This window comes from Accipiter gentilis, chromosome 6 (genome assembly GCF_929443795.1).
Source record: "Accipiter gentilis chromosome 6, bAccGen1.1, whole genome shotgun sequence".
Classification (NCBI taxonomy): domain Eukaryota; kingdom Metazoa; phylum Chordata; class Aves; order Accipitriformes; family Accipitridae; genus Astur; species Astur gentilis.
Window position 1 is genome coordinate 3,121,193 of NC_064885.1, and position 27,986 is coordinate 3,149,178.

Genomic DNA, 27,986 nt, shown 5'->3' on the forward strand with positions numbered 1-27,986 from the left:
CGGGGATTGTCGGGGGCGGGCGGCGCGGCGAGGCGAGGCGCCGCGGACATGCCCGAGCGGCGCCGCCGACATCAACAATAGTCCGCGGCGGCGGCGGCGGCCGGGCGGGGAGCCATCGCGGGCGGGGAGCGGCGGGGCGCCGCCGCGCCGAGCCTTCCCCCCCCCCCCCCACCCCACGCACCCCCTTACTCCCCCCCCCCCCCCCCCCCTCCAGCCAGCCACCCACCCATGGAGGGGCCGTACTCGCTGGGGGTGAGCGTGTACTCCGACCAGGGCGGCAGGAAATACATGGAGGACGTGACCCAGATCGTGGTGGAGCCCGAGCCGCCGGCCGAGGCGGAGCGCGGCCCCCCGCACAAAGGCGGAGCGGCGCCGGGAGGCCCGCGGGCCGCCGAACCCCTCGCCGAGAGCGGCCGGCGGAGGGGAGGCAGCCCGCGGGCGCCGGAGGAGGGAGCGCTGCCCTCCGGCTCCGGCCCCGGCCGGCGCCCGCGTCGCTCCGTGGCCTTCTTCGCCGTGTGCGACGGGCACGGCGGTCGGGAGGCGGCCCAGTTCGCCCGGGAGAACCTCTGGGGCTTCATCAAGAAACAGAAGGGCTTCGGCTCGGCGGAGCCGGCCGAGGTGTGCGCGGCCCTGCGCAAGGGCTTCATCGCTTGCCACCGAGCCATGTGGAAAAAACTGCGTAAGTTACAAGCGATCGGCGCCGCTTTCCAGACGGGCCCCCGGCCCCTCGGTCCCCGCCGGGGGACAGCAGGTAACGCTGCCGGCCCCGCGGCCTTTGCGCCGCGCCTGGCCCTGCCTGTCCCCGTCCTTCTCCCCCCCCCCCCCCCCCCCCCAGTACAGCCCCGGGTTCCTCTTCTCCTTTCCGCAGGGCCCTTGCAGCGAGGACTAAGGGGACAGCGAATCCCCCTGCCCGGCATCGCCCCGAGCAGCCGGTCGCTCCCTTTTCCCCGTACGCCGGTATCCCCCGAGCGTGGGACGTCCCGCTTTTAGCCGCCTTTTTCTTAACACCCACCCCACCCCGCACTATGGCGAGTTGCGTGGTTGAAAGCCTCTCCCTCCATCTCTGGTTTTGGGAGCCGGGCACCCGGGGGCATCGCTGCCATCTGTGTGCGGGGAGGGGAGGGAAAAGCGGGGATGGATGGGGCTTGAGAGACTCGGTCAAGTAATTCGGTAAAACAAGGGGAAAAAAAAAAAAAACCAAAACCCCAAAAAACTGGAGAGCAAGCTGTGGGAGAAAAGCTACTAGAACCGGAGGGTGAGGACACACCGTGGGACGATTGTGCCATGTAGCTGAAGATGGTGCGATGGTAGAGCTGCGGTTTGTTTTTGGGGTGTTGCAAGTCGGATCGCCGCGTTCGATGTATTGGGAGGGTCTTCATCTTGTTGACTTGGGGAATTGCGCGGAACTCCCCCTTAGATTTTCCCTTGTCTGGAGTATCGTGAAAAGAAAAAGGGGGGGGGGGGGGAAAAAGTCATCTTAGCAAACTTAAATGGGCTGGGATGGTGGTTTTTCCCCAACTGTGCCTTGGTTCCAACTGTTTCTGTCAGGTCCTGATGGAAGGATTCAAAATATGGCTGTTTCAGAAAAGGTAATCGTTTGCTCGTTTCATTGTTCGAGCATCGGGGAATATGCAGCGTACCTGACAAAATAGCACACTCGGTATCCTGAAGATTATATAGATCGTTTGCTTAACTGCAGTAGGCTAGAAGTTGGGGTCCTAAATAGGTAAGCGTAAAGGAGAGGAGAGTGACAAGACAGGTGACAGTAACCATTCTTGTACTCTTCCTTCTCCCTGAGATCAAGTGAGACTGCAGAATTGAGTTTCTGAAAGGCTTTTTTTGTTGTTCCTGGTAAGGTGAGAGTTACGGCTTAAAAGTATGGTTGTTATTTATATATAATCTGTGGAGCGTGTGTGTGTGTATTGTGTATGCATTTATGTATTCAGAAGCCCCAGAAAGAGAAAACGGTGAACAGCATATGAAGACTGGCAGGAAGGAGTGGAGCACGGTGAAATTGGATCAAAAACATAGACAGCGATGCTGGCAGTTGGGCTTGGGAGGCAAATGTAAAAGCAAGAATTCCACTTAGAGCACCGTGGGGTTTCAACACAGTGATTCTTGGGGGTGTGGATTATAGCGTCAAAACAGTTTCATTTTCCTTTTCCTTTTCCTTGAATAGCAAAATAGGGAAGTTGTGCAAATGCCAGATACTTGAAAAGGCACGGGGGAAGGAATGGCGAGGTTGAGGGCACACTGATGTTGGACAGAAAGGATGTCAATTTTAGAAGCACCAGAACTTGACCACAACCTTGATGCTGGGGAACAAGTGAGTGGCACACGACTTCCCGGGCTGCGGACTTGCACGATAAGGAAAAAGATGTGTGAATAAGGGAAGTTGGTATGGGGGAAGAAAGATAAGGAGTTCAGTTTTCTAATTGTAGTATCCCTCATCTGTTGTTTGTCACTGTAACTGTGTGCAAATACAAAATGCAGAGAGGTGGAGTGACAGAATGCAGGAAATACTATTTTAGTAATGAGTGTTTAGCAAATAGTACTTGGGCTGTGGAACCAATTTAAATTGTTGTGAGAAACAACTTAGCTCTGGCTATGAGCATTTAACAACATAGTTCTGGCTATGAGCATTTGATGACAGTTTTAGGTAGGCTACGTAGTAAACTTCCACGTAGCATGTTTGGTCTTAACTGATAGCTGCATGTGCATAACAGCTAGAGTTTTATGGGACAGAAGCACGACTATATCTAGTTTATAACTGCTCATACTATGTTACGGAATCCCAGTGCTAATTTTACTTACAGTAAATACTTTTCCATGTCATCATATGTAGAGCAGATCTTTAACTGTGTATTGGTGACGGTATGGACATGAAAGGGAGACTGGGTATTTTGGTATCTTGAAATGGGGGCGGGAGAATGGTTTGGATTTTTGGTGTAAAGGATGGAGTCTTTATTGCTTCCAGTTGATGGCCATTGGAAGAGAAGCTCATACTCAGCTGCTCTGTTACTTCTTGGAAGCTGTGGGCTCATCCCGGTGGCCATCTCCTGCCTGTGATAGACAGGAAGCATATTGATGATGGGAGTACCAGAAAAATTAAAACCGAAAAATGCCCCTTTCTCATTGCTGGTAAATTTTGGGTTATTTATATAGTAATAAAATTATGTGTATGCTAAAGGGAACTTTTCTGGAGTAAAAGTTCTTACTGAAGCCTGTTTCTACAACTGGCAGCGGTAGGAAAGGTGTTACAAGAAGCATACTCAGGAGGTCCCAGATTTTGATGTGACTTTACTGAGGGCTGCATAGGTTTATGTTTCTGTGGTAATTCATTTTTTGTATAGCCAAGAGCTTGTTTTTAAATGTAGTATTTGGCTTGATACTATTAAAAACGTTCTTCGGTTTACTAGTTAGAATTTAGAAAGAGTTGCATACTTCTATTTTGGTTATAACTCTTCCCGTTAAATTTAATTGAAGCAATAAAAGTCAAATAATGTTTTAATCTCTTGCGTAATAGCAAGGTAATTTTCACTGCAAAGTCATAATTTCAGGATTATTCTTAGAAATGTTAAGAGTTTATGTATGTATTCTTATCTGAAAAGGACCTAGACCACTTCAGGCAATGCAGATTTTGAGGATAATGTAATATTTTTGTGGTATATCGTTGTATTCAAAGTTCATACAGCATTTATTTTCTGAAAGTTTAGTAAGAGTTTTGGAATCAAACTAATTTGAAATGAGGTATTGTAGTTTGACTTAATGTACATAAAACCAGTGAAACAAAAATGAAATGCATTCTTTAGCAATATTTGATTCCCAGAATAATCCTGAATCATTCTCAAAAATAAACAGGAGCGGAACTTCCACAGATGCATTTTGGAGCAGTCTGTGTGTTTCAGATCACGTGCCAACCATCATAAGTGAATTTGCTTTTTAGACTGTGGTAGAGCATTTTTTTCTGTTACAGATGTGCTATCCAGGTGTAGGATCCACGTTTTGGTATAACATGTACTGTTTAGGATGGGTGGTTTGTGTTAAACGAATTCCTACCCCGCTCTGCAGTCCCTCCACACGAAGAAGGGTGAAAAAAGCAAGAAGTAATTGCAAGTTGTGTATAAACAACTTGCAGTCCTGGAATGCTGCATGGATTTGTCTCTTAAAACTGTCTACTGTTGTAAGGAACAAACTGGATTATAAATTTGATAGCTGCAGATAGCTTGAACACTTCACATACATTTTTTTTCTCTTTTTTTCTATTTTTTCTTGGAAGAGTAGGAAGTGCATCTGTTGAATTGGAAAATGTGGTATTTTGTGGGCAGGTATTGTCAGAGTGTGACAGTTGATGTTGTTAGTACCGTGCGAGGTGCAGTTGTGGGTTTACCTCCTGCTCTCCGTTCACATCGGCTGGGTCAGGGTGCGCACTGCACTGTTTCATAAACGATGCGATTTTCAGATCTAAAGCTCCCATGCTGTAGTGGAGTCGTGTCCATCCTGGGATGTGTCTATGTTCCGAGTACACAGCTTAATAATTCATGGCAATAAATACGGAATTAGGGATACAGGCCCACAAGGAAACTTTGACTAACTTTGCTTTCCCAGAGTGCTACCTAGAGGTTTTGCTCTGTTGCTGAAGTTGTAGAAGTGGTATGTCATCCATGGACATTTCAGGTATATCCTTCAAGTGTGAATTTAGTTTTGAGAGCTTTGTTGTAATTTCAGAATTTCTTTTAATCTGTCAACTTGTTGCGGTATGACAAACGGGCAATAATTTGCTCTGAACTTACTGAAATAAAGTTCTAAACTCAAAAGTGGATGGCATTTAGTATTGTTACTTTGAAGGGATGTTACTAATGCTGGTTGTGTGCTTAAGAAAAAGCTGGTGTTTTTATTTAATAGCGGGTGACAATTTCAGTTTGCCAGCTGATATGCCAGCTACAAAACCAGTTGAGTTTACGAAGTCAGAGTTACAAAACTGAGGGAAGGGTAGTGTTTTTCAAGTAGAGGGGAAAAACTGGTTGAGAAAGATGTCCTATTGCTTAAGTTACACGATTGATAAAAACATGCTCCTGACATGTGGAGGAGTCGGGTAAGTGACTTTCATTTTAATGCTTGAGCTCAGAATAAAACTCAGGAGTTCTGACACTTTTGTTGAGGCGCAGTCTCTAAAGAAAGGAATATGCTATGCTGTATACAATACTTATCTCTAAACAGGAGCAAGGCATAAACTGAAATCCCTTGATGAGAGGCAGATCTAATTTCTGGTTCTGTTGGAGCGTAAAATCTGGGGTTGCTGTATCATTCTTTTTCTCATAAGTGGGTGATTTCACTCTCTGTGCTCTTCATTCCCATAAAGACTGATTTGACTCTCTAATATGTTTTATTGCTATTGAGGGGTTGTTTCACTGACAGAAACTCATTAGTTGCAGCTTGTTTTCTGTTAAGTGCATGGTTGAAGTCCTCATTACCACTTGGCTTCCTCCCTCATTTGCTTTCCATTCGGAATGTGTTAGATTTAATATCCACAGTTAAAATTGCCAGACAAAGTACTTCCAACAAGCTGATTGAATGTTTGTGTTCTTGAAATAAAGCTACTCCTAGGGAGAAAGTGTATTTTAGTATTTAGAACACAAAGCTAGAACTTGGTGTTAGAACTTAAATGTTGAAATTATGCTGGATGCCTTGGTAGCTAACACTGAGGAAATGCAGCTTTTTATCATCAGACTGTATAATTCTGCTTCTCCTTCAGCATGTCTTCCGTGTCTTCTCTTTTTTGCCTCGGGCATCTGAACATTGTTCAGTGGCACTAGAACTTATGAAGTTCCTAATCTTTTTTGCTTCTACTTAAAACTTCTGAAGTTAAAATATCTATTTTCACAGAGGGGAAGGTCTAATTGTGTTTTTGGTTTTTGTTTTTTTTTTTTTTTTCTTGTGTGTTTGTTGTGCCGTAGGAAAATAAATAATACAGTGCTTTGGCAGTCTGGCTTGGGTATTTCCTGCAAACAGAACGTGTATCACAGTGGAATTTTTATGTCGTGCTGTGTGAGCATGACTTGTGAAGTGCAGAAGATAGAATGTGACAAGGAGATGAGTCTCCCATCTGAGTTTGTCTAAAGACGTGAGTGGGTGCAGTGAAGAAGAAACATGAGGTTGCTGTTGACAGTTGAAATCAACTGATAACCGCCAAGTGGAGTGCTGTTTTCTGAGGGTGCTGAAGTAGGGAGGAGGACTGGTACGGCTAATCTTTTTTAATTGGGATGTTGTCGCAATCGTTTTGTGGAGTTCTGGAAGAAGATGAACTTGGGTGTGTAGACACAAAAATAGACAAGAAAAGGCATGAAAGAGAAGGTTGGATTGGATGTAAATGGGGAGAGGAGTGTGATAGGAACTGAACGTAAGTGTTTTGAGGGCAAAAGACTTGAGAAAGAAGGAGATTTCTCTAACCATCTGTACTTCATGCTAGTGTAGGTATTTTATTGTTCTTAATTCAAGGGATATCTTCTGCAGAAGATTTGATGTTATGGATAGCATACTTAAATAGTCTGCATTAGTCAGTCCTCCAAAAGGAGATATGAATAAAACAGATGAGATGTTATTCAACTTAAAACGTTGTTCAGCATAAAAAAGTAAAATAGCATTTTCTTTCCTTCCGAGGGGATTGGGAATGGCCAGAAAACCTGATTGCCAGTCAAATGTCCAGGCAAAATGACCTAATTTATAACGCTTTCACCTCTTCAGACAGGGAAGTGAACAGTAAATCTTAATGAAATGCTTGATTGATCCTGCTCAGCACTCAAGGAGCACATCTTCCCTGTTACTCATCTAGCGATGCTTGGAATATTAAACCAGAGGAGACAGTTTTTTGAATCCTATCATGGTGCTTTGATGCTGGCTTTATATATGTGTGCCAATTTAAGCTGTAGCTGGGGGAGCGATGTTACGAAAGTGGGGGGGACCTGAGGGCACTGGTTTGTGAGGCCATACTATAGTTAAGTACACCCTGTATTGTAGCGTTACGCAAGCCGCTGTGACACACCCTTCATCTTGCTCTTCAAAACATTACCAGTTCCACAGAATTATAAACAAAGGTATTTTTATTTGCCTTTTTTTTTTTTTTCTCATTGCAGCAGAGTGGCCGAAGACCATGACAGGTCTCCCAAGCACGTCGGGAACGACTGCCAGTGTGGTAATTATCCGCGGGTCAAAGATGTATGTTGCTCATGTTGGCGATTCGGGAGTGGTGCTGGGAGTCCAGGATGACCCAAAAGACGACTTTGTGAGAGCTGTGGAGGTGACGCAGGACCACAAGCCGGAACTTCCCAAAGAAAGGGAGAGAATTGAAGGCCTTGGGGGCAGGTAACTGTCTCTGTGTTTTTTACTTTGGTTTTGATCTCTGCATGCTATTTGTGTCTTTCTGACTGAACTAGGCTTAAGCTAGGGCAAGCAAGCTGGTGAATCTCATATTCTATTTATATTCCTTCCCTATCTGTACTCTGGGTTTTTTTCTAGTTTGTTGGGGAATAACTTAGAGTGATCCATTGTTACACTGTTGTGCTTTTTGCTAGTGGTTTATGGTATAAACAAAATTTTAACTTCCTGGTGGATCGTGCAGCTGAGGTGTGGTTACAATTCTAAATGTTCACTGAAAACTTTGAAGTGGAGATACTGGTATTTGACCTATTCTTCATTAAATTTTGAGGAATCTGGGAGGAAAAATATTGCCTTTCCATATAGATAATGGTATGAGCTCTGGAATATCCGGTTTGTCAAATGGTGGAAACACAGCAATTTTGACACAAAATACTCTATAATTTCTCATGTGTTCTGCGTTGTTCCTGTGGTGACAATGGCAGCTGTTGAGTAGGCTCTTCAAAGCTTCTGTTTAAGGAACATAAAAAAAAATAAAATATCAAATCCTACATTTGAAATAAGTTACTGTATTTGCTGTATTCAAATATATGCTTAAAAAGTTGGAATACCGCATTTTAACATGTATCTTTACGTTAGTGATTTCTTCACTGTCAGGAGCTGGCAGATGTTAGAACATCTCTGAGTTGTGGTTGATGTGCGTTCCCTGCGACTGAGGAAAGCAGGCAGGTTTGTCAGATGGCACTAATGTTTTGAGACAAACCTCAGGGCTCGCATTTGGCATAGCTTCACAGGAGCTCTCTGTTCTTGCGTTCTACAGTACCGCACCAGATGGATGGGCACAGTTTCCTTCTTTTAGCAGTTCAGAGGCAAGAGATCACTGAAGGTTTTCCTGTTGACATTGTTTGTATGAGAACCTTGTCAGCTCATTAACCTTCAGGTATTTGTATCTCTAGCAGGTAGAAGTTGATCGGTTAGCTGTATTGGTAGCTTTTCAGAAAGGGTAACTTGCAGTTTTGCTAGGTTAGCACTTGTATAGGTTTCCAAGTTGTGTATCTTGGAGATGGAAAGTCTCTGAAGCTTCAAAGAAGCATTCCCTGGATCTTTGTATCAACAGGAATGATTAAATTTTATTTTATTTTTTTTTTAAATCTTTATTTTTGCTGGTGCTCCGTCTGTTTTTCCCAGGCTGTCTGTTGCAGGCTATTGTCAGGCAAATGGTAGGAGTGAGGTTGACTATGCAGCTGTGCTTATTAATGTCTTCTCTTTCATGAGAGCAACTTGGGAAAAGTTAGTGGGAGAGCATAATTGAAACTTTCATTAAAAATGATATTTTCCTAGTAACAGTCTCCGAGTGTGGGATGAGGTCGTCTTTCAGATCATGACTGAAGTTGGCTTTGTGTGGTCATTAGTTGTACAAGTGGATGAGGTAGATTTTTAGGATGTGGTGTTTGTGACTTTGCCACACTGTGCATGCGAAAGGATGGAGCGAAACATGCCCTTGTTGTTAAGGCCTTTGAAGTCTCAGGAAGTGCATCTTGAATAGCTTCAGTATGAGGAATCTTGAGGCTGTTCCAGAGCTTCTCAGTTTCTAATTACCAATGGCAGTTCCTTGGATAAAAGCTAGCTTTTAAGTGTCTAGTTCTTAACTTGGTTGGGACCAGGCTTTGCTAGTTCCTTGTTCCATTACCTTTTCTTGCTTGTTGGCTCGTACCCTCTCTGTTTCTTCCCTGCCTCCCTTGCCGAGTAACAGCTGCCCCGTTTACTTGCTCTGTAGCTTCTTCTTTGACCCTTCTAATGCCATCTGTGAGAACTAAAACCAGTGTTCAGTGCCTTAGAGCAGGTGTTAACATTCAAATGCAGAGCTGTTTCTTCCCATCTCCTGTTTTCAGCAGAGACCAACTATGAACAATTCCTCTTTTGTTTCTGCCTCATGTTGGTGCACCGTTAAAGGAAATTCCCCTACAGAAGGCTGCTTCTTTCTCTTGTTTTTTCAACTATACTGTGCTGCTCTTTACTGCCAAACTTTGGCAGATGGAGAAAAGTGAAGGAGGAACTACGTGATATTTCCACCCGAGTGAGTTGATGTTGACGGTCCTCATCTGAGGAAAGCAAATTCAGATCTGCTTTTTCTCTGACGGATTAAAAAGATACTCTTACATCTGGTTGTTGCAGCCAGCCAGAATTTCTTCCAGGTCTTCATTGCTGTGCTTTATCTTTTCTTCTGCCCTTCACCTCTCACTTTTCCCTTTGGCTTAATATGGAATGAAGCTATCTGAGTGATACCATGTGTTTTGAAACATTTAACTGTGCTGTGGACTTCCCTGAGGGTACTGTCATTATTGACCCCATAGTTGCATATTTAACTGGTCTTGTGTCATTGAAACTAACTTCCATGCTTTCCTTTCCATTCCTTTTTAACCTCTGCCTCTTTCTGACGGTTTTAGTGTGATCAACAAGTCTGGCGTGAATCGTGTGGTTTGGAAGAGACCTCGTCTGACTCACAACGGCCCTGTGCGCCGCAGCACCGTCATTGACCAGATTCCCTTCCTGGCAGTTGCTAGAGCACTTGGTAAGTCGTGCCCGTATTTGGAAAGTGAGACACCACTGCATACGGGCCACTAGAACCGAATTATATCGTTTTGCCGAAACATATTGTGTAGACTTACTTGCTTGCCTTGATTACAAGGCCTTCTGAAAGTCTGGGCCCTTTAAAAGTATTTTTAATACAATATGGATTTCATTTTTCAGATAAAGCTGTAGAAGGTGTCATTGGTGAGTGAAGGACTTGCCCTACAACATGCAGGATTTTCAGTGTCAGTCTTAGAAGGATGGTACTTTGTTTCTGTTGCAAATGAAAAAAGTACAAAGCAGTATGTGTCTCTGAGTTGGAGAGCACATTTGTCTTTTTCTTACTGAAATAATAGGACTGTAATTGTTGACTAGGTGGTGGTAAGACTAAGTTTTGCTGCATAGCATATGAATTAATTGGGTCTTCCTTTTGTGGTGAATCTGTTTCCTTTCCAGACTTAGTACAGAATGACCAAAGGGGTGAAAGTCAAGTTTGTGTTTTATCTATAACTTGCCTTTGCGAGAGTATTAGTAATGGGAAACTATCTTGGAGGAACGCTTTATTCAAAGGACAAAAAGGCATGTTACAGTACCTAGCCAACTTGTTATGAATGGTTTTGGGGAAGTACTTCAAAACCCAGTCTTCGGATACATCTTGCCCATGAGTGTTAGTGTTTTCTGCTCAGGTTTTTTTTCCTTAAATTTTATTTCAGAATTCCAGTCTTCTGCAGTTCATTTTGTTTGCTTCCTTCCTCCCTTTGCCCCGGTGAAGAATTCTCTATTCAGATATACCCAGTATGGCTTCAATTTTATGGAAGTGTGGTATCGTATTTTCACCCATGAAACTGTCCTGTGACTTAATTTCTTCTTGGCAAGCTTGACAGTTGTGTGATGGTGTTGTCAGTGTTCCTAGATCAGCTGGCAGCATGTCATGGGGACAGTCTGTTCCTGGGACTGTGGTCGTCTTGATAATTGCATAGCATTACTGTATCTTATTCCAAAGGCCATGATATCTGTTTCACGTGGATTTGTCCAGTGTTAAGAAGAATTTTGCAGTGATAACTAACATTGTAAAAGATAGCTATATATCAAGGAAGGAGTCACAGGTGGCTAGGTGGCTGAAGGGTGATCTTTTAATACAAATAAAACTTTATAGACATTTTTCTCTGTATCTTAAAAGTCTTTATGTGTCATATTTTAGGCAAGATAGATGCTTGTATGGTTAGTAAAAGTGGCTCGAGTTTGAGTAAATCCTTTGGAGTTGATAGATGACTAGCAAACAGAGATCTTCATCCATTGAGCAACATACTCCTTTTCTCCCCTTTTTTGCAGAAGGGCACATGTTCCTCACAGGTTACAAAAAGTGTATGGTCAATTTTGATGAATCTTTCATTCCTATGATTGCGAGTTTCTTGTTTGTCTAAATAGCTCCATGACTTTTATCTGATTCCTCTCAGCAAGTTGAACAAAAGGATTTGGCTGGGCTTTGTGTCCAGATGGGAATTCAAGGAATGATGAATCTGTTAGTCCCCCGTATTGCATTCTTTCCCATTACGTTGATGAAGAGGATTACTGAAGAGTTTCAGGTTCAAGAAATGAGAACACCTATCTTTTAACAGTTCTGGGTTTCAAAAGTTACCAGATTTGAAAATTTAAAAGAGGGCTTTGGCATCTTCAAATCACGAAGAAACAGATTTACAGTGTGACAGTGTTTTGGTGTTTGCTTGCTCAAGGAGCACTCCGTAGTCTCTTCACATCCCCTTCTGAGGAGGTATGACGAACCTCCTGGAAAAAGGAACACAGCTGCTTTGCTCCATAGGACCCAGATGGTGCACAGACGCTCACAGTTTGGAAACAGGATTTAACTTCTTTCTGAGGCCAGCATGCCCCTTACGCTGCTTACAAAAGACCTACCACGACTAAAGCCATTTGCATTCATGCTGTTGAGGTCTGCTTGACCTCTTGGCTGGCTCCCAGATTGCTACCCTGGCTGGCACAGCACTGCTGCGTTGGAGCCTCTCCAAACGGAGTAATAACTGTCAGTGTTGACGTATACTGGTTACCAATACTCTAGTCAATCCCGCTAAAACCTAGCACGGTGATTATTTTTGCTAAGTCCAAACTTTGTTGTTATTCTTGATAGAAATCCCATACAGATCCCACACTGGACAATAATTGGACAATAATTTTTAATAGGAGAGCAAGAGTCTGTTGACACTCTGCACCGTGGAGAGAAATCTAGAGTTGTGAATTTACTATCTTTAAAGTGGGAAGATTATCTGATTAGAAAAACTAAAATTTAGAACATAGGTGTTTTTGGTTTTAAATTTGTCTTTCGCTTACAACACTTTAAAATATTTTGATGTAGTCTTATCCCTCATCCAGTCCTGAAGTCTAGCACTCATTGTAAGGAGTACTGCAGAGGTTTTATATAGCAGGAATAAGACACTGGAGAAGTATTGCATTGGTCAAATATTTGGACAGCAGAAAGGATACTGGTGCAATAGGAGTCCTTCTGGCCAACTTAATTCTGTTGACATTCCCTTTATTGTTCTGGTTGTCTGCAGTGTCCTTCTGCCCTAAAATAAGGATTTGTGGTATGCACTTTTTATTGCCACTGCTTCTCACAACAGCAGTGACTGCATTGAAGTAATGATTAGTTTATTTATAGCACCATAACAAGTTAGAAATATTTACGCTTCATACTGTCTCTGTATGCTGCTTTTCCTGTATACAGGTTTTTAAGTCTGCTAACGAAAGATTTTAAACTGTAGCAGGGTATTCTGCATTTTAAGCATAGCTACTTCTGCTAACCTTTTCTGGGCAATGAAAACATCTTTCTTTGTACCAATTTGCCTTGCGATAGATACTTAACGAATCCCATGCAATCTCAGAATCGTTCACCTCTCAGGATTTGCTGCCCATTCAGATCAGAAGAGCAGAGTGTAATCCCTTGAGTAAGTTTCCTGGCACTCACAGTTTCGTGGTAACCGTCTATTTTATATGCCTGCCTCTAAAGCAGGTGTGAGGTAACTCAAATTACTTTAATCCCCTTGCGTAAGGCAAGTCTATGAGTGTGCAAATTGCTGGATACCATAGAGCAGATGCTCAGGGGCAACAAGCCATCATGTAACTTGCTTGTGTGTGACTGCATGAGTCATGTATTGGTTATTGTCTCCCTGTGGAGACAGTAGCTCCATGTGGCACTCAGGAAGGCACTGTAGGCTTCCGTGAGCATGCTTACATGTGCATATACTGGGGAAAGAATGCTGAGAGGGGAGATAACCTACTCTGTGGATGTATAACATAATAGCCAGATATATGGTAGCAGAAAGGTTACGTTTCAGCTATGCCATCTGTCTAAATAGATTAACTTACAACTGTTTCTGGGATGATAAGCACAAGACTGTAAGTGTACAAGATGATGTCTGTTTTGTTCCCATGTCTTGAACCCATTGTGGAAAAATGGAATGAAGACTTTTGATCTTTGGAAACCAATTTTGAAGTAGAATCTGGCCACGTGTGTAACTTTCAAAGATGGTACACAAAGTAGGGGAAGTATAGCAAAGCTACAGTCTGAGCTCTGAATATCTTACGGTATAACTTGAAACAAGAACAGAATGTAGAAGCAAGTAGACAAATGGTGTGATTAATCACTGAGCTTTGTAGGTTGGCTGTAAGTGTAACTTAAACTCATTGTAGTTTTCTTAAGTTGCTATTTAAGTTCATCTCCCCAGCTGTCCCCCAGCCTGATCAAGTTGACTGGTGAGCCATGGTGTGATGGCAGAAATGGGTCTTGATTGTTTTTTAAATCATACAGGATCTCTCTTGTTGGTAAATTAGTTCAGGTCTAAATCTAGTAAGTCTTTTATGGACTTTTTTTCCCCCCTCCTCCTCCCCTTTTCTTGGGAACTAATATAGAGCCAAGATCTGCAGCTGTCAAAGGGGTTATGTATTAAGGGCTTGCCTTGCAGTATTGTAGCCATTTGGTGTGTGGGGGGTGTTTTTTTTTTCATTAATGAATGATGAAATGTGAACCAAGAACCTGTTAGTTAAACCACTCATTCATGTGGCAACATGAAGTATCTTTCCCCTCTTTTTTATGTGGAAATATAATAGACTCACCCCCATATTTTAGGTGGAGTGGCCTCCACCATACAGATTTGACTTTTCATAAGAACATGAATTTCCTGCTGACCCCTAAAAAGATTTATGTACCAGAACAGTGAATGCTCAATGTATAGCTGCTACAAGAATGTTGGCTCTGATAGTAATATGGAAGCTGTTTTCCAGAGCAACTTACTGCATGCCAGAATTGTTTTGTGAAGCTCTCTGAACATGCATACCATGAAACCCTAGAGAAGAGGGTATGCCTGACCTCAAATGATCGAAGTAGATTCCTGTGTAAGGGTTTAGGTTTTTTACATCTGTTTGTTTATTTTTTTTAAGTTACCGAATAGAATGGGCACAGTTGCTACGCAGTGTCTGCTTCTTAGTTTTTCCTTCCTGCTCCTTTGTAGGCCCCACCATGAAGATCCCTAACATTGAATTCCATAAGCTAGTAAGTTGTATTTAAGTACTGCACAGTACTGTATTTAAGTACTTTTCCAGGTTTTATTGTTAATTGCTTTTTTATTTTATCTATATAAAACCAGACAAACTTGGTGCATTTGGGATTCTGATCTTGTCCTAGGGGTGTCTTGCTCTAGCTTGTGTAATTTTCTTCACCAAGACAAAATATATTATGTGTACCTCTATAAAATGCGGAGTGTATGTACTTTGTGGATCTGTGTTATACAGATGATGTGAAGGCATGTGTGGATCCATGTGGCTCAAATGAGAAAGTTTGGGGCTCCCTACCTCCCCCCTTGGCAGATGGGAGGTCTCTGCATGCCTTGTTAGCTCTCTCTTCTTTGGCAATGTAGAAAAGCAGTAACAAAACTCTTCTCGTAAAGGTAGAACTTCATCCAGGTTTGGTCAGTGCCTTCTTCTGTTTTACCCCTTGTCTTCAGCTGAGCAAATGCTGTTAGGATTGTCTTTTGAAGCTTGAAATTCCACTTTAGTGTTTGTATGAGGGATTTTGTTCAAGGCCAGAAATTGTGAGTAGCTTTCTGCATGCCATTTTAGATCTTTACCTCTACCTTTACATACTATCTCTTGCAGGCTTTTCTCATGCAGTGTGCTCTGGCGTAGCCCTAGACAGATACCTTTATTCTCTCTTGCCTGTTATTTTGCTAACATACAAGCAGAGATGAGCAAGTCATGGTGAAGACTGCCTTATAGGCAGCTTTTAATTCAGCATTTATTTTAAATGTAATATTTTGTTTAATTTGCTGTTGAAATACTGTTCTCTTGCCTGTGCTTTCCTTTTCTACGTAGTGTTGAGGGTGGCGTTCTTTCAACAGGCTTGACTATGTAAAAGAAGCTCCTAAAAGGGTAGTGAAAGTTTTAAAGCCTCAAGTGCTATCTGTGTAACTTTTCTGCTCACTGCTACCTTCAGTTTTGTCCCCATCCCTCAGACTGAACAGTCTTTAAATCATTCCTCAGTTGTATGAAGGGGACATTGCGTTGCATTCATATTTAGACTGCTGTAAAGATGCCCTCTTGTGGCTATAGGACTAGGTTGCCGTGAGTTTTGGTGAAAACATTTTCCACCCTCGCTCAGCCCGAAGGGTTTTAAGTGGTTGCTGTCTGTATCCTTGCTGAGATTTGCCTCGCTTCCTAGCAGCACTGCCTCGTTGACAGTGAAAAAAGGAAGTTCTGCAAAGTCTTGTCTTTGTACTAACAGACCTTTTAGATAAAACTTAGATCTGGGATTAATCAAACCGGATTTTCATTTTGGACTGACTTATAAAAGTAAACTTTTATTTTCTCTATTAAAACCAAAAGATATCTTTGTATTGAAAACAGCATGCTCCAGAAACATAAATGAAAGACTTGATTTATATGACTTCTGGACATACTTTTGCTATAAGAAGGCTTTGGGCTTAATCGAGTCCAGTCTACTTATATGATGGGTGGTTTTGTTTGTAACTTCAATTACTTTCCTGGCAGCAGCTGAGTTACAAGCAGGTTTTTTTCATTGTATTTTAAAAGGTAATAGTAAGTGGATAAGATAGACTATATATTTTGATATTTTTATAGGTAGCTAAATTAGTTTCCTGCTCCTTTAGTATATTATTTCAAACATCTATTTTTCATTTTGGAAGATGCAATGTAATTTTTGTGTAGGTCTCTGTATATTAGTCCAGTTGGAGTCATGACTAAGAAACAGATACAATTTTTCTGGAAAGTATGGAAGGAACTATGTTAATACCATTTTTTTTTGGTTTGGAAAAGAAATATGGAATCCTCACACCAAAAGAAATATTCCTGGTCTGTAAGTTTTTAGAGAACAAGATTAAGTTTTGTAAACGTTTGGGTTTTATTTTGGAACAAAAATAGTATGGCTCACAAAGTGAAGTCTGAGAACCTGGCATTCCTGTGCTGTAATACTAGCCTTTGGCATATCACATCAGCTTGCTATCTTGGCTTCCCAGCCTACTAAAGGGTCACTTGTCTGTCTGCTTGCTTTGGGACGGAAAGTTTTTGGAGCACTTTGAAAAGCCTAGGGAAAAGTGTACTCTGCTTTCTGGCTTACTTTCCTCTCCCTTTTTCCCTCCCAGAATTGTGACAGAGGGTGCCATGTAAAGTGAATCTTCCCAAGTTTGTCATGTATTCCTCAGCTGCTGTGGATGCTGTGCTCTCCAGCTGGCCAGAGAAAGACGCACAGCTGACATGAGTATTCTATCTATGCAGCAGCTCTAAAAAGCATTGACTTCATCTGTGGTGCTCTGCCCTTTAGAGAGAGAAAAAAAAAAAAAAAAAAAAAAAAGTACTTCACCCTAGTGACATGGGTTGGCCTTTGCTGGCTTTTGGAGTTGAAGGATCTGTGAGAATTATTCTTTAAGTGAAGTACTCTTTATGCAGTACTGTTCTGCCAAGGATCACTGGCCTGCTTGATAAGTCTGAGTTTGTAGGTTTATGGGAGTAGACTGATGATAGATGACCACTGAAGGCAATTTTTCCTTTTCTTTTGGGCAGTCACAAGTACTGGTTGTTTCCTTCTAGGCTGAGGAAGGAAGAGTCCGGATTTTTCTATATGCCTCTGGCTTCAAGTATACTTTGTGGAATTTTTCCTGGGTCAAAGAACAAAAGCTCCATTTTTTTTTTTTTTTTTTCCAGTTTGTAACATCTAGAGCTCCATTTAGCTTTCAGTAGCTACAGATTTGTCAGGTGTTGGTCAGTTAGTACCCGATCGTGCTTTAATGTTGTTCCATCGTACAGCTTTGTTAATAAGTTGCTGTGTGTTTCCTAGAGATTTTTGATTTTGAATAGATGATGAGTACAGCTGCATTTAAAACTCAGGGAAATTCAGTTCTCGCTGTATGTTTACAACAACCTTGGAGTGCTGCTTTGACAGAGGTAATGCTACAGGAGATGATTTGAAAGAATGCATTTTGCCAAAAACCACATGTTTAATGAACTTTGAAGCTGTGAGTCCTTGAACTAGTCTAGCTCCTCTTCACCGTTGGCTTTCAGGAAAAATTACTTTCCTCTTGTGGTATCTAATTTTCTCTCTTTCTGCTCTCCCCGCCCTGCTATATGTAACAACAATAGTACCGTAGAGATGTGGCTTAGTTGCGGATTTGCGCCTGGGTTTGGCTAAAGATGTGGACTACTATTGCCAGGTAGTCTGGCAGGCGTTCTAACACAAATCGTGGAATGCCAGCTATTAATTCCTGTGTCAAGCCCATCCCTCAGTGTATAGTTCCACCATGGCCTTCAGATGGGTAACTTGTTGTGGAGGAGAGACATTGAGGCTGGAATTCTCGATACCTATAGCTAGTGGCAACTAGGAAGGTTGGGCTCCTGGTCAGGGGGTTTGGCCTGTGATTTGTGAGGTGTGGATTCATCATGTGTGTTCCCAGAATCTGTGTGTGCCCTTCAGCAAGCTTATAGTCCTTGGAGTCCCCTTTATAACTGATGTGTGATATTCCCAATTGTCCCCACGGAGGAGCCTTCTTCCTCTTGGAGGAAAACTCTCTGAAATCAGTATGATGATTACTCGGCTGTTTTCTCAGGAAGAGCAGCAGATGGGCATGATGACATGTATGTAGATGAACCAAAATTAAATATCATCAGGTTATTTTTGTCATACAGCACAGTATTTTTAATAAAAAAAGCGATTCAGCTAATAACATTTGTCATTTCTTCTAAATGAGTATGAACAAACTAGCAAATAAAAGTGTAAAAATATTATGCATGTTGGAAATTGATGCTGCCACTGATTCCAAGATCTGGTGGTTGTAAGATCCCAAGCTCTTGTTTGTTTACCTGCTGTGTCTGTGACAGACATGATGTGAAGAACTCTCGGTGCATGAAGACTTTTCATGGCAATTCATATAGAATAATTGCTGTGCTGGAGCTCAGCTTTTCTGTTACAGTATTTATTTTGATCTTGTTGCCAGCTGGCTTGTTTTGTTGTGAGTCTGAGGAGGGAGAGTGCACCTCTATACAAGCAGGCTTGGCTTTTAATTAGCACTTATTAGAAGCATGTGTTTCTGTCTGCTGCTGCAGTGAAGGTGAATTGGTGCTTTAATGAGGATGGACTATCCATGCTCGCTATGGTGAAGTGGAGTAATTGAGTTGAAGTATTCCCTTTCCTGATTCGGGAAAGGTCTTTTCAACTGGTTGATAGCTTAAGGCAAAGCTAATGGAAGGAAGTAGGAAGACAAAAAGCTTACTTATTATCTTTAAAAGGGCGGTGATGGATGCAGAAGGAGGCTACAGGCATGCTTTCTGAAGCCAACAACAAGCAAAGAAAAAAAGCTGACAAAAACCTTACTCTTAAACTGGAGTTCTTAAGCTTATGTATGCTTTTCAAGTCTGACATTTAATTAATTTCTACTTCTGAAGCCATGTGTTCTGTACAGAAAAATGTAGCCAGTGCTTGCAAATAATAGTGTTACTTTTTGTTGCTTATCACTATTAGGAAGCTATTTATGAACATTAAAAAAAAAAAAAGGAGAAGGTATTAGTGCAAATTAATACCATTCTTGGTTTAAAGGCCCAACCTTAGAAAAAGCTTTTATTTTTTTCAAATATACTTGATAAATGAAATTGAAATAACTTGACATGGAAATGCATTTTTTTTCTGATGGAGTGGTTTTTACCTGAGGATGGTTTGGAGAAGCACTCGAACCCAATAGAGGTTTTGATTCAAACGTGTTATTCAGATTCAGCTTGGGCCATAGTTGCTGGTGAGGTGACCCCAAACTAATTCGCGTGGCAAGAAAGGTTTAAAAATAGAAAGGTTCACTGCATGAGGCCTTCCAAGGGAGAGGCTTTAGCTCTCATTTTCTGCTTTCCTGCTGGAACCCAGGCACTACTTGTGTTCCTGTGGCTTCTGTCCAACTCCAAAATTTGGCACATGGTGTTCAGCTGGAAAGACGCTCTAACACAGCACTGCATGGCTTTGAAAGTGATGCTAAGGCTGTGGAAGTAGGAGGAATGGGAAAGAGAAATTAATAGGGGAAAGGCTTCAGTCTCTCCTCCTTTGCCCTTTTCTGTTGTTGCTTCTTTGTGGCACCTGTGTGCACAAACACATAAACAGCAAGACGTAACTCTATGTTTCTGTATTGCTGGAATGGCTGTGGAGGATCTCAGGCTTTAAAAAAAAGGCAGTTTAGAAACTTGAGTGTGAAAAGGCAGGGGTTTTTAGTTGGTTTTTTTTTTTTCCTTCTCCTATGAGCAGGGCTTGTTAAGGTGTTCAGGGCAGCATGCCATTGCGATGCAGATTGAAGACTAATGCTGTATGTGATGTTGGGGAGACAAAAGGTATTATGTGATCCCTCCCCCAAACCCCAACCTAGTTCTATAAACTGTACCATGATTCCCTGTACAAGAAGTAAGGATTTTGTCTCCAGTATTTAAATTGCACCAATAGCTGGAAAGGCATATTTTTCCAAGTTTTGGAGTGGGTTCAACTAAAGTAAGGCTTTACTTCTGTTTAAGGAGAACTTTAGGTGTTCAGATAAGTTTTAGTTTGGATATGTATGAAGCAGTATGGTTTCACTGTTTTCTAGGTATTAATCTGTTGTATTTCCCTTTTTTCTGGAAATGTTAGTTTTTAGAGAGTAGAAGACCTCCTATAAACATAGGTTGGTTTCAATGTGTTTTTATTTAAATTGCTGCATATTAATAAATACGATGGGAAAGTGACAGCAGCAGAACAGTAATTGTGCTGAAATTACTTTGTATTACCGTTGGTGACTTGAGACTGGTGGTAACTGTTTTCATGGGAACGTTTTTCTGTTGTTTCCAAGATTGATATTTTCATGTGTAATGTAACAATTAAAAAAACATTTTCTTCTTCGCTAGGTGATCTTTGGAGCTACGACTTCTACAGTGGTGAATTTGTTGTGTCTCCTGAACCTGACACTAGTGTGCACACAATTGATCCCCAGAAGCACAAATATATTATCCTTGGCAGTGATGGACTGTGGAACATGATCCCGCCTCAAGACGCTATCTCCATGTGCCAGGATCACGAGGAGAAAAAATACTTCATGGTGAGAGCAGCAGCTATAAGTCATTGTGGAAATTTAATACTTTTTTCCTCTAAAAATTGCTTAGTCTGGCATGTATGAAAAGTACCTAACAATGGCATTGTTGTTTAGGCATATTCATAGGCCACAACGTGTAAGTTGTTACTATGGCTGATACTGTGCTTGGTATATATTGTCAAATACCATGGCTGTTAACATTATTTAAATTATTTGGTTATCTTTTGGGGGAAATCTGACTACCAGGATGGTGTCTGTGAGTAATAAAGAAGATAACATGTTCCTTTTCTAAGGAAGTTATTAAAAATATTGGCTGAAAATGAGATATATTTCACGTTAAGATGCGTATTACTATGCAGACAATTGTTTATTGTTTTTACATGATTTGTACGAAGTCTGAATTAAATTCTTCTCTTCATTTTACAAAACAGTTGAGAATTTATATAGTGGAGCATCTGAGCATCAGATAGTAAATGGTCTGTAAACCCCTTGAGAGACTTTTGTAAAGACCGTTGGATGTGTTACAACTAGGCTATTGATGCAAGTCATTGCATCAGTTTTGTGGTTGAAAGCATTCATATATATGTGGATTCTACCAAAAACTGATTTTAAAGTTATATTTCACTGAGAAGAAAGATATGTTTCAATTAATATTTCCTCTTATGTTTCTGAATCAAGCTACTTTAGCACATGATACATAGGAATATGTATCTCAGGCTGTGCTACATAAACTGTCCTTTACAAAGTCAAGTGGATCTGATTGCTTTCTCTGTCTGTCCCTCTCTTCTAACATAAAGGGAGAGCACCGACAGTCTTGTGCCAAAATGCTGGTGAACAGAGCGCTGGGCCGGTGGAGGCAACGCATGCTTCGTGCAGATAACACTAGTGCCATCGTAATCTGCATCTCACCGTTGCAAGATAGCAAAAGCAACTTGGAAAATGAAGAAGAATTGTATCTCAACTTGGCAGAGTGTCCCTGCTATAGCAGCCCTGATATGAATGTCATGACACCCTCCCGCTGCTGTACCCCACCTGTCAAGGTAACGGGGTTTTTTCAGTGTTTTAAATGTTCCACTTTTTGAGTGTGGAGCCCACTAAATATGTATAGGTCTCCCTTTTCGTCCCCTAATAGTAATTTCTTTTTATGTAGATTATTGTGATGTGTAGGACTGGGACAATGGTGTAGTCAGACCATTGCCAGTGATTGAAGTAGTACTTTTAGAAACTACTGGCCTGTCAACTTAAACCACTATTTAATGTTGCTTTTTGTTTGTTTGTTTGTTTATTTTTTTAAACTGCAGTTTAAAAAGTATACATAGGCAGTATGTATGGCAAGACAATATATTTCAGTTGCAGGACAGGAACTTGACAGCAATTACCTGGCCATATCCTCAATACTTCCATGAACAAAGCTTTGGAGAAATAGATGAACTTTGAACAGTGTTTCTTAAAAGACTTTGGAACACTAAAGGCAGGGTATTAAAGTATGAACTTCTCAGAATTGCTGGATTTCGGGATACAATGTTTTTGTAACTTAAAATCCTGATTGTTTATTAGTAGTTGTTGAATGTGTATTCCCTCCTTAACGTGGAAGAAATGAGGACTGTAACTTTATGCGTATAGTTCACACAGCTTTAAATGAACTGTTTGTTTCTTAAAAGTAAGTCTTCCAAGAACCCTCACAAAATCAGAAGTAGGCTATTGAAAGAGCAGTATCAGACTGTGGGGATCAGAGCTTTAAAAAAGAAAAAAACAACCCACAAGTGCCTTTAGATAGTAAGGTTGGGCTACAGTTTCTTTTCCTGCCTTGCTATGTACTTGTATAGCTTTGCACAGCTGATGAATTGCAGACTGCTTGTAGATGTGTTCTTAATCTTGGTGTGGTTTGTTTTGTTTTTGTTTGGTTGTGTTGTTGTTTGGTTTCTTGGTTTTTTTTAAGGTAACCCATGGGTTAATGTATTCAAACACATGTTGTAAAGAAAGTTTTTTTTCTGGATTGGGAGATCTTGTTATCTTCCTCTGGTTGGTTTAATGCTCTTTGTTAGAGGAAAAGACATTCTAATACAAGGTCTTTCTTTAGGTTAGAAGTTTTAACCATTAACATAAAGCAGAGCTGTTCAGAAGTGTTTTTTTGGTTTGGTTTTTTTTTTTTCTCTCTCAGAACTGGAGTGTAGTTATGAGTGGATGTTTGTTTCAGTAATTACCAGATGCTCCTGATTTAAGTAACTGTCCTTTGATGTTCTGCAGTGTCTTTGGATAACTGTCCTTTGGGCAAAGTAAAAAGAAAGCAAAAATTTGAAAGGGAGTCCTTAACATTCCCTTGGTAGAAACAAGCTGCTAATAAAATGGCAAGCTTAAACTTTCTGTCTCTCCTTCCCTTCTCTCCAGTATAGCAAAATACATGAAAGGAGCTTAAAATCTAGCAAAATCTTGAGTGGAGAAAAACTATTTGAATTCTAAATACTCCTAAACTTTTAAGTTGTACCATATGTTTTGTGCGTGATCTATTATCAGTACTGATTGAATAAACGTTGAGCTATGCTGACTGCAAAATATCCAGGAAGTAGCATTTCTGGATAAAGGTTTAGTGGAATTTTTTTACCCCTCAAGATTCCCCCTCCCCATCTAAGTAGATTAAGTGAACTGTGATGTGTGAATCTAGATAAATTGCAGCAGGTGGTCACAAAGAGTGAAGAGATCAAAACTTTAGACAACTAACACTTTTGGTGTTTGCAATTTTTATAAGGCTTTTTTTTTTTTTTTTTTTTTTTTTTTTCCCCGCTTAATGTGCAAAACCCAAAAGAAAATTTTGACTGGCTACAAGTCTTCATTGATAATACGTGTATAAATTCTATTTTAATGCAAAAGTTTTTCTCCTCTTGGATTAAAACAGAACTGGTGTCGCCAGTTGAGAAACAGAGATCCTATTTGCTCAGTACTTGGTTTTTATTAAAGGTACTAACGTAATACAGGTTTCTGCTTTACTAACAAGCATCCAACTGTCCTCACAGAGTACCTGTGAATATCAGAAGTGTGAGAGGGAACTTAAACAGAAAAGAGACAGAAAAAGACCACTGTATGCTTGGAATAATTTTGAAATACTTCAGGAACAAAAAAATTGTTTCTAGGCAGATCATAATAAATGAAATGTCTTAGTAGTTGTGTCTCCACATATGTTTTTTTGCAAAACAAGAACTTTGTGTAGCTATCTGTAAGTATATTTAGTAACTACACCACCCTGAGTAATAACTATCCTCTTCATAGTACAAAGAGCTTTATCAGTTAGATAAGAGCCACGATGGAAGGCAAAACATATTTCCATAAACTTTGGTTATGTAATGGTTGGACTGCAGGCTTTTAATTTATATAGCCTTCATGGGAGCCTTCTGGGTAAAATTCAGTGTGTGCAGGAGCACTTGTTGGCTCAATGTTTTCTTTAAAATTAAAATTACGTGAAACATAATTGAGGCATTTGAGACTCTCCCCCCAAAAGGTTGAATACATGGTTTCTTATGCCTTGCCTCAGACATCAAATGGTAGCCTTATTGCAAGATGCCAGGTTTCTTACGAAGTACAGTCACGCAACTACTTCAGAATATGTATTTTGGAATTTTTTTCTGATGGTGATAACTTGTGAGAGATTAAGGAAATGCCCTTATTTCATGATCCTTTGCGATCCTAGTGATATTGTCAACCTTATAGGAGGGAAAAGCACCATTTTGTTGATTACACAAAACAAAGTATGGCAATAGATGACAATATCTATTTGCAAAACAATACATAAATACCTTTATACATGAAGCTGCAGGTAAATATATGATCTAAATTAGGTAGGTGATTAATCTTCTTACAGAATTACTGTTGAATTTTACTGAAAATGGACCATCACAGTTTCTATAAAGAAATGAGTCCGAGGCTGTGGAATGATTATAACCCAGAGAGGAGAGGATAGGTCAGTGAAACCAAGAGGTGGCAATGGAAAGGATACTTGCCTGTTATCTTCAGAGAACTGAAAGAAGCATGGGTAGCCTTGACTTAACAGCTGCTACCTTCCAAAACAATTAATTTGGAAATAGATGGAGACCAAATCAAATTTTCTCAATTAAACAGAAGTATTTCTTAATTGCATATCCTTCTGGCAACAATTACTAATGTCAAATTAATTCAAGTATTCCTTAGGCCACTGTTGAAATTTGATTGGATTGTTGAGAAACGAAATTGGTGATTCTTGCTTTGTTACATCACTCTTTAGCACTCCATCCTCTTGACTTCATTTGGCTTCCCAAAGTCTTATCCAATCTCAGCAAATCCAAACCAAGCAAAAGATGTTGGCAACAAGAGCCACAGTGGTAAGCATCTTGCACAATAAAAACGCAAAACCTAAGTCGTGGCTAGAGACACAATTTCAAAAATTAAATTGAGCAGATGACATTGCCAGAGCTGCTCTGTGTGTGTCATCTAGTTTTCTTATGGGTTCTGCAATAACTGAGTTGAAGAATAACCTGTAAAATACCATCCATAAAGGTCATCTCTCTTGAGTTGCTCTATGTAGTAGAAGAGTATTTTCTAAATGGTTTTATCTACACCTGGGGAGCAACAGGAAAGTAGAGGGGAGTGGAAAACCAAGTCTAGATGCTAGAAGCAATTCTGATTTTTCTCTTTTGGACTGCATTTTATTAAACCTTACTTAGTATTAGATTTTTCAAAAGTGCTGAACAGTTGTGGATCTCTTCTTGAAGGTGAACTGAAGTTCTGGGTTGTGACTTCAAAAGCATCTATTTATTCATCTGAGCTGTTACACTGACTTAACTCTGATTCAGCTGTGTGTGCATTTGAGTTTTCAGCACATCATTTTCTTAAAATAGTCATTGTCATTTGCCTTACATTGATGGGTATGTAGAGTAATGCGGCCTTGAAATTTACTTTTGAAGGACTCTCCAAATAACTAGGGATTTCTTCACAATTAAATCTTTAATAAGGTTGTAATTCATATCTTCAGGGCACTGCATAAATACTAGTTTTCATAATCCCCCCGTGGATAGTGAAAGCAAGTGTTGTCCCCATTTTCCTGTTGGTAAAACTGAGAAGGAGGCAGAAACACTTCTCAAAGGCTGAAGAAGGGATGAGTACCTGAAGGTAGGGTTAGAAAGTCCCTCGTTCTCAGGACATCACATTATGCAGCTTATCTTCAATGTACAGAATGACTGCGCTTCATAGAGAGCGGATAGATGTGCTGTGAGGAATGGAGTTGCTTTCTTTCCAAGTTGCAGAGCATAAAACTAGGCAATAGAATGCGTTACTTTGCATAGCAAACTAACTCTATTTTTAGAACAGCTCTGTCCGATGCTCCACCTTCCTGTGTGCAATCAGGACACCTACGAGGAAGAGTTTGTCGATCTCCCTGATAATCTGGTTATGCAGTAACTAAGAATTCTAAATGTAACAAAGGTCAGATGACTTTCTGCTGTTTGCCCTAATAGTGCTTGGCCATCTGAGAGGGTAGTATAGGTGCATCTATCGCAATGTCTGAAGGAGGGAAGTCACGTGTGGAAAATCATAGGACAGAGATTGCAGGCACTGCTTTCTACGTGGCTTCCTAAATTAACAGCAGATGCATGCAGATTCCTCAGCATTTTATAGTAGCAGAAAGGAAGGTGTGCAGGCTGAGTAAGTCTGAACAGCCCTCCGAATGAAGAGATTACGTGTCTGCCATTATGAGACACTTGCAGATTGGATGACTGAAATAAATGCGTTTATGAAGTTGGTGTGCGTGAAGTACCAAGTTCAGATCCGCAGTCTGAATCTGTTTCTGCCTCTCAACGTGGAGAAAAGATAACTCTGTTTTAGAGTAGGATTTTTCTGTCCTTGCTAAGGTTTGGAGAAGCTCGGTCACACACTGTCTCTACCCTTAAAGGAGAGTGGAGGTGAAATAACTATATTTATGCCTAAATATTTTTCTTTTCTTTTTCCCTCAGCTTTTAGAAGATGATCCATGGCCACGACTGAATGCGTCTGAGCCTATTCCTCCCCTCATGCATAGCAACATGATCTCAGAAAAATATTTAGAGCTGCCAAACGAGATTGCCAAAAGCAATGTACCTTCATCAGGAGCAACCTTGAAGGATTCAGGCCCCCAGGAGGAGAAGTGCAGCAAAGCATTGGCTTTGAGGATACATGAATCCTACAGCAATGGTTTGTCAGTCAGTCTCTCCCCTTCCAACTCCGCAAATTCAGGCACGGACCAAAAAGCCTTCAAGGTGTCTCCTAATGGCCAAACAAAAGCCCAAGATGCAGAGAGGACACCCACAGCAAACTTTAAAAGGACATTGGAAGAATCCAACTCTGGCCCAGCTATGAAGAAGCCAAGACGTGGCCTGAGTCGAAACATTAGTGTCCAACCAGAAGGCATGTCTACAACTCCACAGCGCAAAAACTCAAACAAGCTGACCATGCGACGCAGCCTGCGGGGCCAGAAGAAGCTCAGCAGTTCACTCTTCCACCCGCCCAGGAAAGCAGTCTGCGTTTGCTGAAGGGCATTTGTGTAAGGAAGTGTATTTTGGTCTGATTAGAATTTTAAAGTTGGTGCAGAAGTTTGAGAATCTTCCTGTTTATCTTTTTTTAAAGTAGAAACTTTTTTTGGTATCAAACAGCTTTATCCCAGCCTTGTACTTGCTTGTATTATAACTGTGAATTTTGTAGATGTGTAGGGTATAAGTCACTGTAAAATGTGTGTAAATTTGTATTCCTTCATATAAATGTAGTCTCTTTTCTTCCTTGTATAATTGTTACAGCGGGGCTAAACCTTGTTTTAAAAAAAAATAAAAATCCTTTTTGTTAATTTACTAAAGTCATGAATTTGTATACGCTTCTTGTGATGAGAATTTCACAACTTTTTAACTAAAGTAAATTATTAAACAGAATGGAAGATATGTATTTTCGTAGTACTATACGTTCCACCTAAAGTGTGTCTTTTAGAGAATACACTAGGTCTATATTTTGGTTTTAAATTTTAGATTTCTCTACTCAGAAATGAAATGTATGTGGAAGCAGAGATGGTTGAGTCTTGCTTTACACAGCTCAATGTCAATTTCTTTATGTTAATTAAAATACTATGCAGTATCTTATTTAGTTGTATTTTTTGTAACATTAATCGTCAAAGTATTTAGCAAAAAAGTGTGTGTTTTAAAACTCCAACTCCCAAAAGCATCCTATAAAGCCATTCCCATCCCCTGTTATAAATGATGGCATTTTTATCCAGGCATAAATGTATGCCCTACGGAGGCATGAATTTTCTGCTATTCCAATACTGATGGTGCTGCTAATACCTTTCAACATAAGTTCTTAAATTATTTTATGACTATTTTCATTGAGTATGTGGACCATGTGTATGTTCACCTAAATAAAACACGTGAAAATTTGACGGGGGTGCCTTTT

The 27,986-nt window shown here is 40.7% G+C and overlaps 1 protein-coding gene across 1 annotated transcript; it reads left to right on the forward strand.

Annotated features, from left to right (window-relative positions):
• Positions 1–213: 213 nt before the first annotated feature.
• On the forward strand, positions 214–27,972 carry PPM1D (protein phosphatase, Mg2+/Mn2+ dependent 1D). The gene is made up of 6 exons (XM_049804072.1): positions 214–679; positions 7,134–7,362; positions 9,822–9,946; positions 20,368–20,558; positions 21,350–21,592; positions 26,528–27,972. The coding sequence occupies exons 1-6, from the start codon at positions 229–231 to the stop codon at positions 27,080–27,082; spliced, it is 1,794 nt and encodes a 597-aa protein (XP_049660029.1). The 5' UTR covers positions 214–228; the 3' UTR covers positions 27,083–27,972.
• Positions 27,973–27,986: the final 14 nt, after the last annotated feature.